General features: G+C 44.4%; 1 protein-coding gene across 4 annotated transcripts in view; it reads left to right on the top strand.

The window, feature by feature from the left end:
- The window catches only part of SPATA13 (spermatogenesis associated 13), a 70,050-nt gene that overhangs the window by 20,941 nt on the left and 26,216 nt on the right, over nucleotides 1-22,893 (top strand). For 3 of the 4 annotated variants that reach the window (XM_088458601.1, XM_088458602.1, XM_088458603.1), the window contains exons 3-7: nucleotides 3,792-4,154; nucleotides 5,538-5,682; nucleotides 19,688-19,824; nucleotides 21,310-21,489; nucleotides 21,630-21,815. In XM_088458601.1, the coding sequence (XP_088314727.1) occupies nucleotides 3,792-4,154; nucleotides 5,538-5,682; nucleotides 19,688-19,824; nucleotides 21,310-21,489; nucleotides 21,630-21,815 (1,011 nt within the window). The remainder of the gene's footprint in view (nucleotides 1-3,791; nucleotides 4,155-5,537; nucleotides 5,683-19,687; nucleotides 19,825-21,309; nucleotides 21,490-21,629; nucleotides 21,816-22,893) is intronic. The other variant, XM_088458604.1, reaches the window with a different exon arrangement.

A 22,893-nucleotide genomic window follows, 5' to 3' on the forward strand; every position in this document is an offset into this window, starting at 1 on the left:
ACTGCTACATGGGCGTTTCTGGGCGGCGCCCATTTGGACGCACAAAACTGTTCTGTCTCGTGGGAGTGTCATGGGCGTGCAAGCCGGCTTCCATGCTTGATCGTAGCGTGTGGGCGGAAATGGGATGCCTGTGTCAGACGATCATTTGGATATAAATTCAGATACTAATGATGATGGCTGCGGATGTAAAACCATGGGTGGGTACGGCCTTCGTGTGCAGACGCATGGATCTGTGGCATGTATGGGCGGATTCTCGCATGAGGAGTAATTGGGGTGCTGTAACCGTATGGTTAAGCGGCCATCTCAGACTCTGCAATGAGCTCACGGTTAGGTCTACACTATATAAGGCTGATGGACCTGTGATGTCACACCCACGTGACCCGGCCTGAAAGGGGGAGGGGCGGGGATGCTAACGGGGGACCAAAAGTGTCCCCTCGTGGGCTCGCTGCGCTCGCCATGCTTCGGGCACGGTGGCTTGCTACGCTCACCACAAATATTTATTCCCCCTCTATGCCCTAGTGGATGGTAAAGCAGGAGCGGTCCAGCCTCCTGCAGCGGTCACATGGTGGAATACGTCACAGAGGTCCTTTAGCAACATAGGAAATAGCAGCAACCATGAGCTCACCTACTCGGGAGAGCATCTAGGTAATGGCAAGTACTTGGAAAATATGTGTGTATATATGTGTAAAATAAATAGCGTTCCCACTAGGCTGTTTCAGCAGGGCGCCGCGCCCTGCCTTATTTCTAAGGAGCAAAAAGCACCCTGCCCTCCGGCGCGGCGCCCCGCTGTAACAGCCTGCAGGTGCCATCCTCACCTGCGGGTTGTAATGTTCCCAGTATCCATTCACATTGACAGCTGCGCTTAGGGACAGCCTGCCATGTCCGTAAGTGCTGGGCACACCCCCAAGAGTGACAAAAGGGGGCGCGTCTTAGAGACACGACCATATTTGTTGGTCACTCCCCCTTTTTCGGTCGCGCGCAAGGGCACATTTGCACTTGCTCTATGTCCGGAGCTGGACCTAGAGTGAATGAATATATAGTGTTCACTCTAGGTCTGGCAGCAGGCAGGGCGCCGGACCTATTGCTAGGACACTTCTGCACGTGCCGAAGGCGTGCGCTCCTGAATAGGGGGCGTGGCCAAAGAAAAGGCTGTGTGTCTTTAGTACGCGTCCCCTTTTTGTCACTCCTGGGGGTGTGTCCGACACTTCCAGACATGCCGGGCAGCCCCCAAGCGCTGCGGTCAGGCACACATTCACCGGCGGTGACTCCTGCACTCGCCGTGTTGTCCAACCGCGGGACACTGTGACCTGCGGGTGGAGACAGAACCCCCAGGCTGTCTCAGTGGAGCGCCGCGCTGGAGGACAGGGTGCTTTCTGCCCTTCAGATATATCGCAGGGCTCGGTGCTCCGCTACAACAGCCTAGCGGCGTCCCGCTAAAACAGCCTGTATGTAAATATTTTGTATGTATTTTTATACTACATGGCGTAGACTATTATGGGGTCTATGGGGTCTATTTACTAAGCAGTGTTAGGAGGCAGAGTGAAAAGTGATAAGAAAGTGATATGGTGCCAACCAATCAGCTCCCAACTGTCATCTCACAGGCTGTGTTTGAAAAATGATAGTTGGGAGCTGATTGGCTGGCACCTTATCACTTTCTTATCACTTTTCACTCTGCCTCCTAACACTGCTTAGTAAATAGACCCCTATGTATTCATAATCATGGAATTGTCGCGATTATTAAAGATCCATACTGCGGAAGATATTTTGACTTTTAATGAAGATGTCCCCGCTATGTACCAAGGGGAACTCGCAGGACAGCGGTTGCCGTAACTGCTGTCCCTGCAAGTTATGTCCCCAGCAATTGTAAAAGTCTTCTCCTGTGGAAGCTGACACTGTGCATGTGCATGGCGTCAGCTACTGCCGGAGAGAGATCAAATCCTTAAAGCAGGTTACACCAACTGACCAGACTCTGGCCAAACTCCGAAAACCTTAATTTTTGGGGATTTTGGTACATAGGGCTGAGCTTGTAGTACCCATTGCTAATAATGGGGACTGTGATCTGCAGTGCTCTCTGCCAGATATTTCTGTGAAATCTCCTGCATTGTGATTTTAGTACATAGCTACAATTCATAATATTATGCAGAAACTACACTTTTTACATGATTTATAAGAAAAAAAAAGCATGATACATAGGAGTCTATTCATAATCACTTGATTTCTACAAAAGTAGGTGAAAATGTTAGAAAGCAAGTGTCCGAGCAATTCAACAAAATGGTAAAGCAGGAGATATCACAGATATCTCTTGCTTACCTTTCACTTCCGATGTGGCCCGCTGTCCCCAAACACTAGTATGGGGACAGAAATTCATCAAGCTCCAAAAAATTCAATTCTTTCAGAGCTTGACTGTGGGAGAATTCGCCATCTTCAGATGGCGTTTGCTCCCGTGCTCACCCTGCTTCTTCCCTATGGGAAGGAGTCCCAGGTTGCAAAGAGGGATCCCGCCCCTGTCCGACTCCTTCGGCTGGATGCCAGGGCTTTATGCACCTGTATCGACTCTAGTTCACGCAGGCGGGCTAGCACTGCCTAGTCGACGCGGCAGTGCTCTGAAAGGAGCAGTGAAGCCACTTCGGGGAGACAGCTGATTTTCGGATCAGCTGTCTCCACGCCGGAGCAATGATTAATAGCTTCGGCGCTCGCAGCGAGTTAGTATGTTAATTATCCCGATAATTAATACCCCGATTATAAACACAATTAATAGACCCCATAGCCCTCTACATGTATGTTTTAGTAAGACGTTATAAATAACACATTTACAACTAGATGTTTCCAAGTTGCATAGCATGATCTATTCACCAAGGTGATCAAGCTGACCGGTATGTAACGAGTTAACAACTGGACAGCTGCTCTGTGAAAGGTACAAAGTCCACCTGCAAACACAATGAGCAAATACCTAGGAGCTGAGAAATCTGGTTTGTTGTGTTGTCTTGTGGCATTACGTAGCACTAAATGGTCAGAGGACGGGATGCCGACTTTTGGGTGTCTGTTATTTCAGTGTGTATGTGGAGCCCCGTTGCCAGTTGCAGATAAAAAGGTATGACAAGGTGCCCATCTTCACCCCTTGTTTTGTCTAGCCTGCAAAAAGTGGCAACTAGTTATTGAGTCTTGGTTTGAGTGTGTATTAGGTTTTGTTGTTTTTTTATCACTAGTAATTTAAGACCTCCATTAGGTGAACATCTGTTATTGACTGGAGTTCTCCTTTATATTTGTGCTGTAATAGTTAATTGTATCAGTACTGTACTACTATGTAATTGAGTTTAAATAAAGCTTTTGTTGCAAATTTATTTTTTTTATATCTCTGTACTAGAAAAATGCTCTTGTTGTGTGCAGTCGTTCTGGATCACAGCACAGTTCTATATATTTCGGCCTTCATAAATGTCTTCAAAGTAAAATAAGTCTCATTTCCATTGGGGGAGGAGCACCTGGCATATTCGTACAGTTCCCTCTATGAAAAGCTACACATTTTATGACAGATTGTATAAATTGTGTGTGCTAAGATTGTCTGTTTGGAAGGCTTTGGTCTTCCTTCACAGCTTTACCCAGTTATGCATATTGGTAGTTTTCACTGGTGTATACACTGGGACACTATTTTCCAAGTTATTTGTCAGTGGACCCCTCTTCTTCTTCTTTTTTTATTTATTTTTTTTTTTTTAATTATAGTATTTCTGTCTTGTGTTTAACGGAATTGACATTCACCAGGTCACCTCACTTGCCTTGTTCAACTTTTAAAAAAGGTTACAACTGAGGATTCCCGGACAAAATCTCCAGTTTACGATGAGGAAAAGGCTGAATCTCAAAAAGTGGCGTCCCGGAAATGGGCATGTGGAAAAAGCCGGTGCCGACCAAGGCCTGTTTCAGATTATGGTCAGATGGCCATCCGCAGTTTCTCCATCCCAGAGGACTCTGTGCCCATGGATTGCCAAAGCACTGGTGGTGGGCTCTGTAATATGCCATCACGATCGTTTAGTGAGGAGGCAAAGGGTTGCCAACCTAGCATGGACTTTCAAGTGAATTGTAAGAGAAGACCCATTTCTGTGATAGGTGGGGTCAACTTTTACGGGACAAGTGGCTACGAAGGTGGAGATCTGGTTCAACAAGTAAGACTTGGAGCATGACCTCTACCAAATCGATGGCCATGAGATTCTTCTCTCCTCTCGAATGGCCCTATCTAACCTAGATCTTCTGATGTTTTCCATCCTCTCTCACAATAAAACCTGCATGCTCTTAAACTAACTCCAGTTTCTTGCCTTTCCTGACTTTGTTTTTTTTTCCTTCTAGAAATGATCTTTTAATACATCAAATTTGATCAATAGAAGATCTAATGCGGTGCATGAATTTTGGGCTGCTGAGAATCTGCATGAAATAATAATGTTACAAGTAAATTGTACTAATCCCTTCAATAAATTGAGTTGCCATTACCCCAAGAGAATATTTAAATATTCTTGATTACATTCTATGCGTAGATGGCATTTTATATTAGGTTTATTTTATTTTATAATAAGTTACATAAGCACAGTAGGCGCTCTATGCCAGCTCTTGTATCTTTTGGCATTTTATATTAATCTGTGTATTTTAACAGTGTTGTGTATTTAAATATTTAATGATGGTCTCAGGTTGTAAAACTTTGTGTCAGTAAGTTTTTGTGATGGATGGTGGTCAACAGCCATGACATTGGGTTTCTAGCATGTCTCTACCTATGTTTATGATATTGGCAATTTGCAGGCTGCAGAATGTGAAATATTCTATTTCTTTATTGTGTAAAAAACTAAAAAAGTAAAATATTGTGGCACTTCATTAACTTTATAATTTTTTTGTGTGTATTTTATTTTCAGATTAGAATTGCATTTCTGGATTTTCACAAATGCTACTCGCATCAAAAATATTTTTATTTTTAAAAAAGTTGCTAGGAAACTCTTTGAATCTTTTTGTCAATTCTAAAGTTTTTAGTATAGTATTTTTGGATGCATTGAATGCCATTTTGTCACGTTCTGCCTACTACAAATTAGTTTTTCAGTTTGTTTTTTTTTTTTTTTTTAGTTTAGCTTTTTATAGCCGCTTTTTGTTTTTATACAACTCTTAGTAAAAGTTTAATGTCCACTCCTTTACCAAACTATACATTCCTGTATAGCTTTTATACATTGAAAGGCAGCTTTGATAGTTATACTTAAATGACAGAGATAACTTTGATAAGTTAGAAATAGTTTATTATTTATGTCTATTGGTAGATGTATATTTGCTCATAGTACTAGTTATCTCTCTTTTTAAATCTGTTTACCGCATAAACCGTAATTTGACATATCGTATGGAGTAGGCCTTCATTTTGGTTCTGTGCTCTACATTTCATAGTTTTAGGCCTTGTACTTGTCAAGAGTTCCCCTGTAAGTATACATTTTAGTGCAGACTCAGAGAGGAGTTGTGGATTTCTCTAACGGTTATTGTCTATTTTAATGGATATATTATGTTCTCTGTCCTGTTTGTAGCCGATTCCACGGCCGCCAGTTCCCTCGCACAAGGTGCCGCCCTACAAAGCAGTCTCTGCGCGCCTGCGACCATTCGCCTTCTCACAGAGTACACCCATCGGCCTGGATAGAGTTGGACGCAAGAAGACCATAAGGATTTCTAACAGTAAGTTGTTCAATCTTTTTATCTCAAAAGACTAATCCACCAAAAGCTAGCATTTTTGGTTTTGGATAGAGCTCAGTAAGACTGGATAAAATGCAAAGTTCTACTCTCCTTCAGTGCCCCAATTGGGGGGTTTCCGGAATAAGGGGCATTATGCCTGTTTAAATTAGGAAAGTGAGTGTTCGTTGGAAGAGTTTAGATCTGGACCTTTGTTGCCTTTGTGATTCTTGCCGGATTGGGATAAAACTGTGCAGAATGTAAGTAGGACTTTTGTATTTATTCTTGTCTTGCCGCCACAGCAGATCCGATAAGAGCCCCTCCCTGTGAAGAGTGAACTGTAATGGGATAGCTTGTTCTATCACTTTACCCTGGCTTCCAACCCGGCTTACTTACTGCTGATGCACAGTCATCATACCGTTCCTGCCTATTCTAGGCTGTCGGGAAGGTGTCCTAAAATCCCCCTCTGGTGATCTGTAGGTTACAGCTGCATTTGCAATTGGTGCCAAGCTCTGAAAGCCTAATCTTTTCAGAGCCTGATAAATTGGCCCAAATTTTGGAAGTCATGAGGACTGCTGTCTTCAGCGTGTGCTTGTCCAACACAGGAGATACTGTATCTCTGATGATCCATTAATCTTGATTCCATCTTTTATACTTCTGCTTAATTTTCATAGGCAAACAGAATTCCGTAGAATCTTTTGCAACACTCTTTTGTATTAGACAGAATACTAAACTATGGGTTCGGTATATACCTAACATTTAATGCATAAATAATTGCCAATGGTGTGTATTATTGTAATGCCTTTGTAATGTTTTGCAAAATTAAATTGATTAAACTCTTTTCTCAAGAAAGCCCCAATATGTATTCACACATGAAGATAAAATTTTGTTTTATGCTTATCCAGTCGGTTACATTACTTTTCAAGTAATCTGAATTGGATTATTCCTGTTTTTCTCTGTCCCATTTTGTCACAAGGTGCATCCTTTTGCCAAGGTGTCATGGCATCCCAGGCAAGATTTTCAGCCCAACTACCCACAAATGCCCTCACAAGTGACTGTGTGTGTGTGTGTGTGTGTGTGTATATATGCGTGTGTGAGTGTGTGTATGTATGTATATGTGTGTATGTATGTGTATATATATATATATGTGTATATATATATATATATATATATATATTATACACACACTGCAAGCCCTGCACCCATCTTCTTCATATTTACCTCACCGAGTAAAATGGCATGGCGACATTTTCCCTTCAATTTACCAATTTACGCATGGGCAGATTAAAAATCACTGGGAAAATGCCCGCCACGCCATTTTCCCAGAAACCTGCGCATGCACATATACCCCAACTCCCATATAACACGAAAAAACACCCATCCCTCCACAGATACTTACCTTTGATTGCAGGAGGTTGTGGTCTCTTCATATTCCCGGGTTCACCCCACGGAGCTGGTTGGGTTGGAATCAGATTATAGGAACAGGAGCAGGACTGGGTGGAGCCTCGGGAGGGGCAGGTGAAGGGATAGAGAGACAGCAGTACATTGGTGGCTGGTCCCAGGGGAGGAAGCAGCCCCCACGCAGAGAGGGAAGGGGGCAGGCGTCGGGCACTGCTGCTGCTGACTGTGCTGCATCAGGCATTTCAGACTGTGACATGTCTGCACTCTCAGCCAGACAGCAGCTAAGTGTGGGGGCCGCAGCTTGTAGGATCCGCCGTCATAATAAGGATGTCTCCCAAAGAGATATCCGCACTGCCAGCTGTTGCCGGCGCCCTTAGACAGCTGCCTAGTGGTAGCACCGGCCCTGCCTTTTGCCCTTCTCCTAAAACAAGAAAGAGAGAGGGCAAAAACCCCTGAATATCAGCTGTATTATTTCAGTCTTTCTGCTCAGTCTAGCTGAAAATCTTACTGCAAATATCCAGCTTAATTCACAAAATATGAAAGTGTCAGACAGTTATTTTGTGGGCTTAATCTATATACATAATGCAGCCTAGGAAGTCGCTAGAAATGAATGACCGATACATGCGATTCCTTTTTTTACATATAGCCTGTATATCACATCTATGTAAAGTAAACAGCATTATCACAAGTCATTTATTTTAATTATTTATTTATTTTGGGAATGGACAGAACTATGATTCATTAATACATAAGAATTCTGCAGTTTATTGCTCAGATTAGATTGTTCTAGGTAAACATTGACTTATGGAACTGGTAATATTTGCAGATCTGAAATGGAGTAAGGGGCTGCACTTCCTTGTGTATAGTAAGCAGAGTAATTGTCCTTCTCTGTATTTGATTTGTTGTTAAAATCTTTTGTCACGTCAGTCCTGTGACTTTTTCTCTGTCACATATTAAAATCTATTTTTTTACAGCTACTTTATGTTGCAACTAAAGCCTCAAAGTACTTTTTCCTGTCCGGTTATATAATTACTATCTCCTCAGGTTACTGGTTAATTATAACCTAGAGCAGGCCTGGCCAACCTGTGGCTCTCCAGCTGTTGTGAAACTACAAGTCCCAGCATGCCCTGCTACAGTTTTGCTATTAGGGAATGCTAAAACTGTTGCAAGGCATGCTGGGACTTGTAGTTTCACAACAGCTGGAGAGCCACAGGTTGGCCAGGCCTGACCTAGATCTAATCGTTCTAAATTAAGTATCTGCTGGCTGATACAACAGTGCCTCATGACTCAAAATCCAGCGTTCTTTTTGGGTTGTATCTTTATTACACCTCAGCTTACTGGATCCTTACTTCGCAAACTTCTAATTGCTTGGCATGAATTTGTGTCACCACAGACTTTTCTTGCCCATTTGTGGGCAGGTAAGTATCCCTTTGGTAGAATTGCCTGTTATCCCAAGAATCTGGGGGAAGTGGGGGGGGGGGGGGGGCTCTTGCTAATGCAAGCGTGAGCAACTATCTCTCTTGTGCGCGGGGTGAGGATGGCATTTTGCCAACAAACGCAAAAATTGTGGTTATGAAGTTTTTCAATCCAGTTAAAGCCGGTGAGGCGTCATGTGGTTCAGTTACGGTTTCCCAGGCTACACTTGTAGGGAGGAATGTACTAAAGGGGAAAATGTGGTAAAACCCCCAAATAATGCAGTTTGGCTACTTTATGGGACGCCTCCTCCGAGAGGGATCCAATTGGATCCCTCCCATCTCCCACCCATGCAGGAGGACACCAGAGGGACTTCTGGGTATTAAACCAGGAAGTCCCTCTATCTGGGAGCATCGCAAAGGTCAGCTCTTATCGGGAGAACTGTCCTTTGCGATATTCTAGGTACATACCACGGTAATGAACCGCGATATGTACCGCATCGCGGGTGGGATGCTTAGTACATCCCGCCCACAAAATGGCTGCCCTAATGTTGTTAGTTTGGTTAGTGCACTTTAACTGAACATGCTGAAACAAATTATGTTTCAGCATGTGACGTACAAGTGATTATATTTAGGAAATATTTGACAGCTGGGTAAGTGCTGTATAACTGACATACTGACGTTAGGTGCTGCTTTTGTGTTCAGCAATGTATTTATATCCTTGTTACATCCACTACTAACATACTATAGTTCAGCAACATATTTTCATTAAATACTTTTTATGGTGTGCTACTTACTTGTTGCATTTGGAAGCTATTCATGGCTCTTCATTTCCAGCGACCTATCCAGGCTTCAAAGCTTTGTCCCAAAAAATTTCCTCAGTTTTCATTACCGACCAGTTTTTCAATACTACTTACTCGTACTTACTCTGTTACATACTTGTAAATATTTCTGAAATGAGGCTATTTTTTCATCCACTGATCCCTTATCCAAGCAATGCCAATTTTTCATAAGGCCACCTTCCTTTATGGTGATGAAAAGTGTAACTTCTTGCAAATGCGCAGTGCAATTGGCTCTTCTACTGCCGCGTGGGATTTAAAATGTTCTAAGATGAGTATTTACGTCGTCTTTTGTTTCCGGAATGCGATCGTGAAGTCTCACTGGGCATAATCTCTGCTGAGCACTCCGAAGGTATACAGTTAATGCCGGATTAACAACATGGCAGATGGGGCGGTTGCCCAGGGCCACCCACACATAGCTACATCACCAGCGTTGGCGGCATTGTGGCGTATGTGAACTGAATTTTCTGTATGGTATATGAGGGGGATACTACAGTGTGTTTAACACATTTGTGGTGCTGGGAGAATTTACACATATATTTTTTTAAACCATCACCAGCATATCCTAATGATAATTTGTGGGGACCCTACCAATAAAACTAATTGCCCTGGGCCCCCCACAAAATTTAATCTGGCCCTGTATATAGTTTAATGCTGCCTGATATCTGCATTTTACTGTTACATTATGAAGGCTATTGAAGATAAAGTGTACCTCTTTGTAGACGAAACAAAGATACGCCACAGAGTAGATGCATTGGGTAGAAGGAGGGATGATTGACCATCTGGGTAAACTATGGGAATGATCAATAGTGTAGTGACTACAGTTTATGGCTAAAAAATGCTAATCATGCACTATCCATCTTATCAGCAGTTTCCTCCATCGTTTTATAGCATCTCTGCAATGTTCCAGAGGCTGAACGCCAGAGATATCATCACCATCTCCTGCGTTCAGCTAAGTTACGCATGAAACCGCATTCAACGGGTACTTCAGTCTGGAGCAATTTATCAAGCTACGGAAAGCTTTGCTTTTCAGAGCTTGGTCCCCTAACACCCCTCTTACACCAAAATACCCCTTTCAGACCGTGGCTCCAACCCAGGTTATTCATGGGACGGCGCCATGTGCAGTGGTTTTCTCCTGCCGGTGCTTGGAGTTGACAACTCCAAGTACTGGGGATCCTCGTCTTCCTATGCTGTAAACCAGACCTTGGTCACTCTGCAGGGTGTTACACTGGTCGTTCCCCCGTTCAACCCTACTCGCTACCTGTGTCAGATTACCTGGTTACTCGATCTGGAAATCCAACCCTGGCTCCATTGTAGAAGGGGTATTGGCTAACACCAATTAATCTGTGAATGTGAGACTAACAGTAAGTTAAATAAACCAAACATCAATGGCACAAGTAAGATCGTTTTAGTGTATGTCATATAAACCACATTTAAAAAGCATTTTAATTAAAGGAGACAGCCAAGGATAAGGCCACAAATTATAAGACCCAACCAAGCCCCAAAATAGAATAGCAGTTTAACGCCAACCAGCATCTGTAGCCCAGGGAAATCCCGCTTGGGTAGAGGCTGTTGGGTACGGTCTGTCAGTGTGAAGTGGACTCCCCTGCAGGTTATTGCTCAGTTCCTGTCCGGCTCCTGATGTTGGGCTTGTTTGTGTTGGTAGCACAGCTGGTTGGTATCGTGTGTTATTTGTACTGACGCTTTACAGTTTTTCAGCACTTCCTCCCTAAGGCTACCCCATGGTGTCGTCAGTTAAGCAGCCAAATTTGCAGCAGCACATAATGTTGAGCTGTCATTTCCCTCCTAGTGTCTGGCCTGAAATGCAGGCGCGGAGGATGGAAGCCGTGAATAAGCTCTTTCTAGCTTAGCAGCAGCTTCGGATGTTACCAGACCATCCTTTATTTTATTACAGCTGCTATTTCTCTGCATTTGCAATCCTTTTTTTTTTGGTATTTTTCCACCTTTTTTTTTTTTTCTCAAAGCATGGTAGCCAGAGAGGAGATGGCCCGATTTTGGAGTCTGGAAAGTCTTCACCTGGGTAGGTGTGACCATCTGTGTCTGTCTATCTCCGCTGTTTTGGAAGTAGTTGAGTAGCTGTAAATGATTTGTATGGGCATTCTGCTGTGTCTGAGTATTGAATGGATGTTCACTGCAGACAGCCGGCAGTAGCCGGAAACCTGGATTATGGTCTGTGCTCTGCATTACTGCATGAAACGGTTAGCCTAGAGAGGGAGGGATAGGGGGGATCTATTGCAACTAGTCTAAATTCAGATTTTGTTTTTACATTACGTGTTTAGAAGACATCGTTGGGCTAACCTTAACGGCGGCTTCTAAACACATATAGTATGTATCAACAAAAGCGCACAGAAGAACATCTGACTGTGCATTATTGGAGAACATATCCATGTATTTACAATTATAGAATGTTTCATTTGCCCTCCAGGATATTTTTACGTAACCATATAATAAACATGATTAACATTAATTCAAGTGAAAGTTATTGGCATTTTTTAAATCCTTCTGTTAGGCAAAAATGCATATTTTACTAAATAATTGATGATATTGTGGAAACAATGTTTGAGCAATGTGTTGGAGACACAGGATGCACTGGCTGCCCATAGATCTGCTGTACAGTGAATTAATAAGCTATTCTGCAGACATGGGTCCTGTGTGCCATGTTCTATATTTGCTGTGCAGTCGGTTAGTTCTGTATGGCATGTTTCAGCAAATAGTCATTCCCGGAGTGATCTTATCCTGCAGGTAGAACTGAAGTGGAACAAATGGTTTTCACAGCATCTGCTATACCATGGCATTGGCACGTGTGGTGGCTGTGTTAACCATTGCACGCTCTCCACACCTCTTACTAGCAGACATCATTGCTGTGGCATGGTTCAGTATCAGCCATTCAAAGCATTGACTTGAGTTTTTAGGATGACAAAGGTGCGTTGCAATTTGCTGGGTAATATGAGACTGAGCATCCTGTCACCTGCACATAGTTGGAGCTGCCATCTTGTGAGAATATAGCCTATTAATTCACTATTCACTAGTCTATTCATCATCACTTTCTACAAAAGCAGGGGAAAGTTAAGTTTTGCGGCCATTCTTCATAAAGGTAACATAGGTGATATTACAGATATCTCTTACTTACCTTCCTCTTGCGGAATGGCCCGCTGTCCCCATACACTAGTATCACAGATATCTCCTACTTGCCTTCCTCTTGCGGAATGGCCCGCTGTCCCCATACACTAGTATCACAGATATCTCCTGCTTGCCTTCCTCTCCCGGAATGGCCCGCTGTCCCCATACACTAGTATCACAGATATCTCCTGCTTCCCTTTCTCTCCCGGAATGACCCGCTGTCCACGTACACTAGTATGGGGACAGAATTCATCAAGCTCCGAAAATACAATATTTTCAGAGCTTCACTGCGAGAGAATTTGCCATCGGCCATCCTTTCGGATCTCTCCGCCCCTGTCCGACTCCGGGGCTTTTGTGTGCACGTGTGACTGGTTGGTCAGGCAGGCGCACTGGTTCCACTGCTCCGAAAGCGTTCGAGGAGTCAGCTGATATTTTTGCTCAGCTGTCTCGCGCAGAAGCAATGGTGAATTGTTCCAACGGACGTGTAGAGTTAGAATGTTCATTATCGGACCCCGATAATTAACATAATGAATAGAGCCCTAGGAATTAGTGAAATGCCCGACGCAAGGGTCAAATAGGAGGGAGTTTATCAAGCTGCCTACAGAGGACAAATAGAGACATTGCCCATGGCATCTAATCAGATTATAGCTATTATTTATCTATTACATTCTATAAAATGACAACTAGAAGCCAATATGTTGCTATGGACAGCATCTCCCCATGTCCTTTTTAGAAGGTTTGATAAATCTCCCCCATAACTCCTTGGTAGGTAAAACAATTTTTGCACTTCCAGAATTCAGGATTGAAAAAAATCTCAATCCTGGGATTCCCGGGAATAAATTGTACATAGATATCCTTCCTCTCCCTTCCCCTGCTTCCCTTTTCTATTGTGCGTCTTCTACTGGCTTCCCTCTGACCACTCCCCTTTTCACTTTACCTTAGTCGCACAGCGGGAGTCAGTGGGGGCTTCTTTGGTCAGCGGGCGCGTTGCCCAGTTCTCTCCCAGGCTCAGCTGCAGTAGTAGAGCTGGAGTCCTGTGATACGGCTGCTCTCAGTCACTGATTGGCTGGGAGTGCACCGCACAGTGATGATGTCTCCACGCAGTGCGCTCCCAGCCTATCAGTGACTGAGAACATCTGCATCATAAGACTCCATCTATTGTAGGGGCAGCTGAGAGAGTCTGAGAAGACCGGATAACGCTACCGGATCAGAGAAGGTAAGTATTATCTCACTGCCCACGGCAAAATCCACAATGTGCTTTAAATCCCATAATAACTGAGATTTGATGATTATAATCCCGGCTATTTTTGGGACCTTAAGAACAACCAGGATCCCGGGATTGGCTTCCCTGGTGCAGGGCTGGATTAACCATTAATCTAAATAAGCACATGCTTAGGGCATCAAGGAAAGGGGGGCACCACTGAAATTTTCCATTGCCGGACTTCCTGAGGAGGACAATATAGTGCAAAACTGCAAATGGTGTAGCTGAACCAGTTTCCACAAAATGGGGCTATATACAATAATAAAAATAATACCAAAGTAAGAACAGAGGTTAATGATATACATTAATCTTGGGAATACAACAAAATTAGAATCTGATGACTGGTAAACTGCCACATAGTCCACCGAGGCTCACCTGACCGTTCTTGTCTTGGTCGTGTTGGCTGTCCCATTCAGTCGTTCACTGAGAGTGAGTGCAGCGGTGCTCAGAACAGTGTTGCCAGATTGGGGTTTTTTCTCCAAATTTGAAGGGTTTTTAAAGGACTTAGCGAGAATTTTGGAGCTTACTTTTCTTTGAGGAGCAAAATCAGGGCCGGATTATAGGCAGGGCACATGGAGCGGCCGTTCAGGGGCCCCCACACATTAGGGGCCCCCACATTGCATACATACTCTGCAATACTGTAATACTCCGCATACATACTCTGTCCAGCTCCCAGCAGCAAACAGAAGCTGTGGCTGTGACATTGCAGGGCTGCAGGAAGCACATGAGCACAGTCACTGATGGACCGGTCCGTGGCTGCTGACTGATGATGGAAGCCCCGCCCCCTCACTGACATACTGCCGTGATTCGCGGGTGTATGGAGAGGGGGCTGAGCATAATGCCGCGAATTGCCCGCCCCCATGAGTGCATTCTCCCTCTCTCTCTCTCTCTCTCTCTCTCTCTCCCTCTCCCTCTCCCTCTCCCTTTCTCTCTTTCCTCCTATCCTTTCTCCCCCTGCCTCTCATCCCCCATCCGTCTTTCTCTCTCCTTCATGGCTTCTCACTATCTCCCTTTCTCTGTTCCCTCTCTCTCTCTCTCTCTCTCTCTCTCCCCCTCCCTCTCTTGTTTCTCTCTCTCTCTCCCTCTATTTTGCTGTCCTCCCTTCCTCTGTACGGGGCCAATTTATCATTATATATTTGAGGTTTAATCCCTGAAAACACCAGTTTTCGGGGGTTAACCACAAATATTAAGTTTCCCCTGGATGTATTAAGGAGGGACCACAGCAGGTATCTCCGATACCTGCTGCGATCCCTCCATTCCCGCAGGCAGCCGCATCCCCCATAGGTCTCTATGGGGGATCGATGCTGCCAAATTTACCAACATTATTGGCCCCTGCCTATGAGCTACACTACGCATAATTAACCTGCCGAGGGTTCCTCCGGAATCCTCACCGGCAATGGCGGCTGTACGTTTGCAGTCAGCATGACTGCACATGCGTAGCAGCCCCGGTAGCTCTCCGGGCACATCTCAGGGATGGGCTCCTTTTGGAACCCATGTCCCTGCATGTGCCGTATAATACATCCGGACGCTATGACTGCATATTGCAATGCGATCATGAGCGGTAATGTCATGCCCCGATCGCATTGCAATCATTAATAAATGGGGACCTATATCTCACTACCTCCCTCTCTCCCTTGCTCCCCCCTCTCTATCTTTGTCTCCCACTTAATCTATCCCTCCCTCCTTCTCTCTTTCACGCCCCACTCAAAATCTTGCGTTTGCTCCTGGCAGTGTACTAGATCATGTCTGCTACGCTGTCTGCAGTCGGTTCCCAGCAGTGTTGCGGACATGAAGTAGTATGCTACGACCTTGTGTCAGTGGAGAGACCAGAGACAAGGTAAGGGGCATAGCAGTCGCAGCGTGAGGCCATGGTAATATTATTGATGGGGCCCCCACAACTTAGGTGCCCTGGGGCCCCCACAAGCCTTAATCTGGCCTTGAGCAAAATATATATGGGGACACCAAAATCTTTTAAGAGTTTAGGGCCTCTAAAGGTCTTAATCCAGCTCTGCCCTGGTGAATGCATAGGCTATATTTTCATGGCACGGTGAGTCATACAAAGAACAGTACGTTGACTTGAGTTTGTAGGTGACAAAGCATGCAACATGGCTGCCTTCATCTTTTTTATCTGTCATGGGTTCTCTGTCCTACTCCAGGTTAAGTCTAGACTCATGCAAAATGTCTGCTCCTTGTAGCTTGATTTGTTATCTGCAACTTCTTAGTGGAGTGGGATAATAAGACCAGTTCAATGAATGAGCCTTTTTTTTCCATATCTTCTTCCAAAGCACTGAAAAATGCAGTGCTTCCGCTCTCCTAATGATTACTTCGTATGTCCATCCTTTATTTGTTACACACCGATCTTGAACACATTATGACTCCCCCACTGAGAAAATTCAACATCGTGCCCTTTATTACATTCTATACTTTTATATGTTATGAAGATTAGGAACTTGCTTTCCAGCTGTAGTGAAACTGGCATCCCATTGTAAGTAGTCATGAGATATATCTAGCCATTGAGAGAGCTAAAGGACCAACCAATCAGCTCCTGTCATGTTACAGGCTGACAGAAGCTGATTTGTTGGTACTTTGTCTCTATCCAAGGCTAAATATATCTCCCCCTTAGGTGAGACATGCCCTGTATCCACATTACTCCTCCCATCAGCTGTAACTAATGTAATGACCATGTAACAATCCATGCACTTCCTCTGAAAGCCAGGAGCAATTATGCCAAAGTTCGGTGTGTGTCATCACAGGTGCATTTGCACTCAGGTGTTCAGGTTTGTGGTTAGTAAATTACCCTTTGACGGATTGTAAGTGGGAGAAGTTATTTGCTTTATCTGTTACTAGAGTTACCCCGGCTGTTTGTTTTTCTTGGGACGGTAATACAATGGCACGGTTACAGTGAACCCCAGGGTTAAGCAGCCTGCCTGTGGAATTTGGGATCCGGTCAATATCCTGACAGTCGGGATGTTGACGTTTAAAATGCCGGCGCTGGAATCCCGACACCTGTCAGAATCCTGGTGCCGGCATCTCGACGCTAAGTACTGCGATTAGGGGGAGGGTTATGTTAGGCACTAGGGGGGAGGGGTTAGGGTCAGGCACTGGGGAGGGAGGGTTAGGGAGAGGATTAAGATAATGACTGACAAGTGTCGGTATACTAACCCTGTCGCATGCCAGCATCGGGATTTTGACCGCCGTGATCCTGAACACCGGCATCCCGTACCCAACCCATGGAATTTGGTTGGCAAGAGAAGCTGGGAATTGTAGTTCCATGGTATGTTCACGTGTAGCCATTTTTGGTTGTGGTGGTAATGGTGTGCTGCAGGATGTTCAGCTGCCTTTATGGGAAAATCTGGGTGCATTCTACAAGTAACTGTCCAGCCATCTCCACAGTGCCTGCTCGGCAATGGCTCATGCTGCACAGAGGTGTAAAGGGAAGACCAGTGAAGAATAATGGTACCTTTTTGGCTGTTACATGACCTCATTTGTAGCACAATGCCGTCTCCTGAACCGGCGCCAGTAACCGTAAGCGGGGACGAACTGTCCCACAGGGGTACAGGGGAAATCCCTGGTGGGTGCCCTGTCTGAGGACCCACCCCCTCCTCTGGGGATCTGGATCCAGTCTGTGCATATGTTATGTTACACTGCATTTCCAGTATTATGGTGTATTCACTGCTATGCCGTCTATGCGCGGATCGTGTGGCTTCATGCCTATGCGTCGTACAACCCATTGTCTTTCCAGCCACATCTGTCATTAGTATTGGCACTTGTACCCATCTCATTCTGGGCACAATAGGTCCATCTGAAATAAATGTCCTAGGTCTGTCCGTACACCTCAAATAAGCACAGCAGTCGAGCTACATGCCCATGGCACTCCCCCAAGCAAGAAGTGCAGCTGTTCCAAGTTTCAGCCCAATTGCCACCCAGAAATTCCCTTTTCATGGAAGGCTCCGGGGCTTAAGATATGTGGCTGTGTAGATAATGGCATCATTACAGCTGCAGTAAAAGATGATACGAAGGGTCCCACAACACCTATATGACCTAACATCGGCCCAGGACATTCAGTCCAGCCTGTACTTTTTACTATCTTTCTATAGCCAAATAAGTAGTTAGAGGATTCTCTCTGTGCAATTGAACCCGTAGTATAACTTATAAGAAAATAAGTCCTGTGTATTATAGATCTCTAGCCAGGGGGGAGAAATGAAGACACATGGGAGGCCTAGATCAGCCAAATCCAATGGAGCTGAACAATTGGCAGGCGCCCTGGATTTTAAGCACTGTTCAATAAATAATAATGCAAACCCTATATCTGTTTCGGTGTATATGGTTTTCTTAATTGATTTGTCCTTTTGCAACAGCTGCTGTATGGATTGATTGGCCCCTATAGTGACCTCAATAACAGTTCGGACTCAGCCAGAGGTGGATTTAGAGGTCAAGCCGCCCCTAAACACAACAGTAATTGCCCCCACAACCCCCCTCACCACCTAAAAAAATTGAAATATGAAATATTTAAAGTCAGTAAAGGTAAATTATAATCTGCGCTGGCGGTACCACCAGACAGGGATCCATGCTGCAGCATGTCTAGTGACCAAAGCCTTCACCTGAGGCTCCCACATCCGTTACAAGCATCACCTGGCTGCACTGCCTCTCACAGCATCACAATCGCATCCCTTCTGGCTCAGGCCCCAGCAAGTGGTGCCCCTAGGTATGTACCTCGTGCCTCGTGGGAAGCCGCCACTGTTCACAGCAATGCTTTTCTTTTCGTTCTTTCTGTAGTTATGAAAGCATTTGATTTCCTATGGAGTCGTTCTGTGTAGGTGTTTGGTGTTGCCGTGCATCATGACTTCTTATTTTCTGGATAATCTTGCTACAAATACTGAGTAATTCATTGTCTTTCCTTTTATCCCTGGGCTGCTGACTCGTTACGTTGTGAAATGCATTTTAAAGTTAGAGTACTGTTGTGCAAGTAGGTCCCCTGTTTTATGTCTACAGATGGACTGGTCCGTAGGGCACAATAGGTGGATGTTTCTTTTAAGCACAAAAAAAGTCCATTGCTAGGATTAATATTCTGCCTGTGATTACGTATAAATCTGAAACTACTGTTGCTCCTTATTTTGTAATCTTATGCTTGGATTGATGTCCTATTGGACTAGCCCCTGCAAATACGTGTGTGTGTGTGTGTGCGTGTGCGCGTGCGTGTGTGTGTGTGTGTGTCCCCAATAAGGACACCGACAGATAAGAGTAGGGATAAGATCCTCCGTAGCAAGTGGTGGGATTACAGAGGTCTTAAATGGAGGTATTTTTTTTTTTGTAAATGTTGTGTTGCTTTAACATGTGCCTAATAGCCACGACTGAATAAATGAGATCTATGGACTCTGATTCAGATAAAGGTACATGTGACAGAGCAATAATTCCATGTAGGTCTGGCAGCAGTCTCGCATGCCTACACTATGCCACACGCAACCCTGTCCTGCCTTACACAGTCACACATGTGGGCCGGTCACTGACTCCCACAAGATCAGCACACACCTGCTGAAATGACTGGGCTGCTGTAAACCACCAGTCACCTGGCTACAGGTTGTCCTTTCCCCAAACACTTCCAAACCGGTGACATCTAAATGTGCAGAAGAAAAAGGATAATCACAAAAATCTTCTCTGACCCTAATGAAAAAGCTGGAACCAAATGACAATATGCCGAAAAGTCTGCTTCATTCGTTTATAAGTTGTTGGTTTGTTAAACAAAGCTAAAGATAAATTAAGTCATGTATAACAAGATTGCAGTCAGTGCAAGTGGTTGTTGATACTTCCATTGTTTTAGCAAAGATACTGATTTAATCTTCTGTTGGAAATAAAGTGTTGAGAAGCCTTTAAACCAGTGCACAAACAGTGGATACTGCAGCCGGTTTGTTAAGGACTATGCCCTATTTACTGTGAGTTACAATGTGGACGCTCTGTAGTTTCAACAGATGTCGGAGCGGAGTCTGCCACTTTAGGGGATGACAACGGTAGCGAGGAGGAGTACAGCTATGATGAACCCTACCAAGCCAATCCAAGATACCTGCAGCCAGGAGGCGAGCAGTTGGCCATCAATGAGGTACATTCAGTTATCTTGTGACAGGAGCTATAAGGTTGTGCATGTGTCCTGGTGTTTTTGTTGGAATTTATACTGTATTTACAAGTTTTTTTTATGATTGTGGATCCTGTGCCGTGACACGTGGGTGGGGACTGTGTACTGTGTACACAGGGAGGAGGGATGCATTGTGAATGCCCAGTATGTCCTTCACAAGCTGGCCATAAACTACAGTACATTGCAGCCGACAGGAGCGTCTGATAATCGGCGCTCCCTCCATACACTACACAACAAACTTGCCTACTTTTTGCCTCCCCTCTTTGGGAGTAGGGATGGCTATCGACTGATTACAAACCATCGTTGGTTAACCACCGATGGTTGATGGATATCGCCATCGGCGGCGGAGATCCAATGGTTCGCCACCATCAAGGGCACAGAGCTCCGCAATGTTTTTTGTTTTTTTTTTCCTACCTGGCGCTGGGACACGTAGCATCACTCTCCCTCCATACCCCCCCCCATAGCTGCCCACGAAGCTCCACCCCCATGCGCACATTGTCATATTCAGGAGCTGGGCGGAGCCTGCGGGGAGGATTCCTGTCCTGCAAGAATCCCTCTATGTTAGGCATAAAGTGGTTTATGGCGACTGATGATGGTGTAAATCAGTGGGCCAAGCTCCGAAATGCTTCGCTTTTTGGAGTTTGGTACATAGGGGTCAGATCATAGTCCCCATTGATAATAATTGGGACTGCAATCTGCATCTGCCTTTGCAGATTTCTGTGAAATCTTCTGCATTAGGCTATTTGTACATATAAAAATGCCTCGATAGGCCCCTAAATTACTGTTATCTTGAAGAGTATTTAAATGTAGATGGAATAGTGCTATCGTTTGAGTTTTATCAGATCATATGATCATTTAAACTAGTTAAAAGCTGATAGTATATTGTGGGAGGTGTTATAATAATTTTACTGTAGATAATTTACCTGGTGGTAACTGATACATAGAAAACTTTTGGATTCAACTTTCTTTATGGATGTCTTGGTTATTTATTTATTTATTTTTTTTGCAAAATGTTTATTCTTAAGCACAGGTCTTCATCTGTTCCGTTCACTAATGTACTGGTTTGTAAAAGCTTTTCTTTATCTGTTTGGTAAATAAATGTCTCTTACTAGCTTTGTTGCATTCTTTTTCAGACACGTCTTTATATAATCCAGCACAATTGTATACTTCTGTTGCCCTGGGATGATGCAAAGCTGTACTCTAGAAAAAGCCTATTCACTGCATGCTGTGCATTCTTGTAGGACAACAATACTGTATTATACAGCACAGTTTGAGTACTATAAATACCTGGCTGAAAAGCACATATTTATAATGAAATGCACATAGTAAAGGCTAAAGTTGGAAAACCTTTTTAATTTTTCACTTTATCTTGTTCGTACATTTCTTTACACATCGTGTGTGTTGTACACCTTAACCGGCCAATGAAATGTTTATGTATCTTGTTTGTTTCAGTTAATAAGTGATGGCAGCGCAGTCTATGCAGAAGCCCTATGGGACCACGTGACTATGGATGATCAGGAGTTGGCCTTCAAAGCCGGAGATGTCATAAGAGTTCTTGAGGCGTCCAACAAAGACTGGTGGTGGGGGAGGATCCGTGATACAGAAGCCTGGTTCCCAGCTAGTTTTGTCAGGGTAATGCATCATTTGTCTGTGAATAAGCTGCTGTTTATAGTCTAAACCGCACACCTAAAGTGCACTTTGATGCTGAAGTAATAAACCACGCACCCTCTCAAACATGAGCATGACTGATTGTTTTGCTGTCACGTTTCCAGTTGCGAGTGAATCAAGAGGATGCTTCAGAAAACTCTGGCAGCTTCCATGATGAAGATCACGATCCCGATATTGGTAAATTTCGTCATAAGAGCCCTGAAAACAAGGATCAAATGAGAACGAATGTCATTCGTGAGATAATGAACACGGAGCGGGTCTACATCAAACACTTGAAAGACATATGCGAGGTATATACACTTTATCTTGTGGTTTTGTGTGTATATATACAGTATGTGTGTGTGTGTGTATGTATATATATATATATATATATATATATATAGATAGAGTATTTCAGTAATTTGTGATAACTTATTGCATTAACTTTTAGATTTTCTGAGGTTATTTATGTGTAAGTAACTTTGAGCTGGTCCAGTACTTTGAGCTGTTTGCTACACTGATGTTTACAGAGCTAAACCATTCTATAGCCCATTGGAACATTAGGGCAGGTTGTACCACGCACCGCATTTTGAATGCAATACATTCCGCCAGTGCCAGATTAAGGTCCACATGGGCCTGGAGCTGAAATTGATGAAGGGCCTATTTACACACATATATACATATATGCAATAGTAGAAAGGAGTCTCACAAAGCAGCGAAAAATGGTGTTCTTTAATCAACATTTTAGGGAGAGACTCCCTTTCCTCTGAGTAAATGTCGATTAAAGTACACCATTTTTTACTGCATTGAGAGACGTGCCAAGGGGAGGGTGGCAGGACTGAGTAAAAGGTGGAGGGATGGAGAGTGGGAGGGGGGCATCTAGAAAGTGTGATGGGAGGTCGGAACAGCAAAGAGTGGGCAGGGCGTAACAGAGAATGAATTAAAATCAGTGACAGTGCACTTACAGAGGGAGGCATTGCACTGATACACTGAGACTCCTGGACGTGTACACCACTTCCTTGATAAGCTCAGTCATGATTGTTCGAGTAGCCTTCACGGAGCTGAGCTAACTTCTTATATTGGGCCTGATGGTGCGGCCAGCGGCGTGACGTCATGCGGCGCCGATCAACTGTATGTGCATAGCATGCAGGCAGGGTGTGTGTGAAGCCTGAGAGAGCACCACTTACCTGCAGCATGCTGGCGGCTCGGACCTGGCTCCTCTGACCCAGTGGCGTGACGTCGTGCGCCGGGTCAAAGCAGATTATATTGTTCGAGGCTGCCGGCAGCTCGGCCTCCCTCTCCGTCACTGTGCCCCTTCAATGAGGACACATGAACTGGGCAACTGAGATTCCTGGGGGGCCGGGGCCCGGTACATGTGTCCCCTTTTTC

Source organism: Taudactylus pleione, unplaced genomic scaffold, assembly GCF_031769625.1.
Source record: "Taudactylus pleione unplaced genomic scaffold, aTauple2 ptg000842l, whole genome shotgun sequence".
Classification (NCBI taxonomy): Eukaryota; Metazoa; Chordata; class Amphibia; order Anura; family Myobatrachidae; genus Taudactylus; species Taudactylus pleione.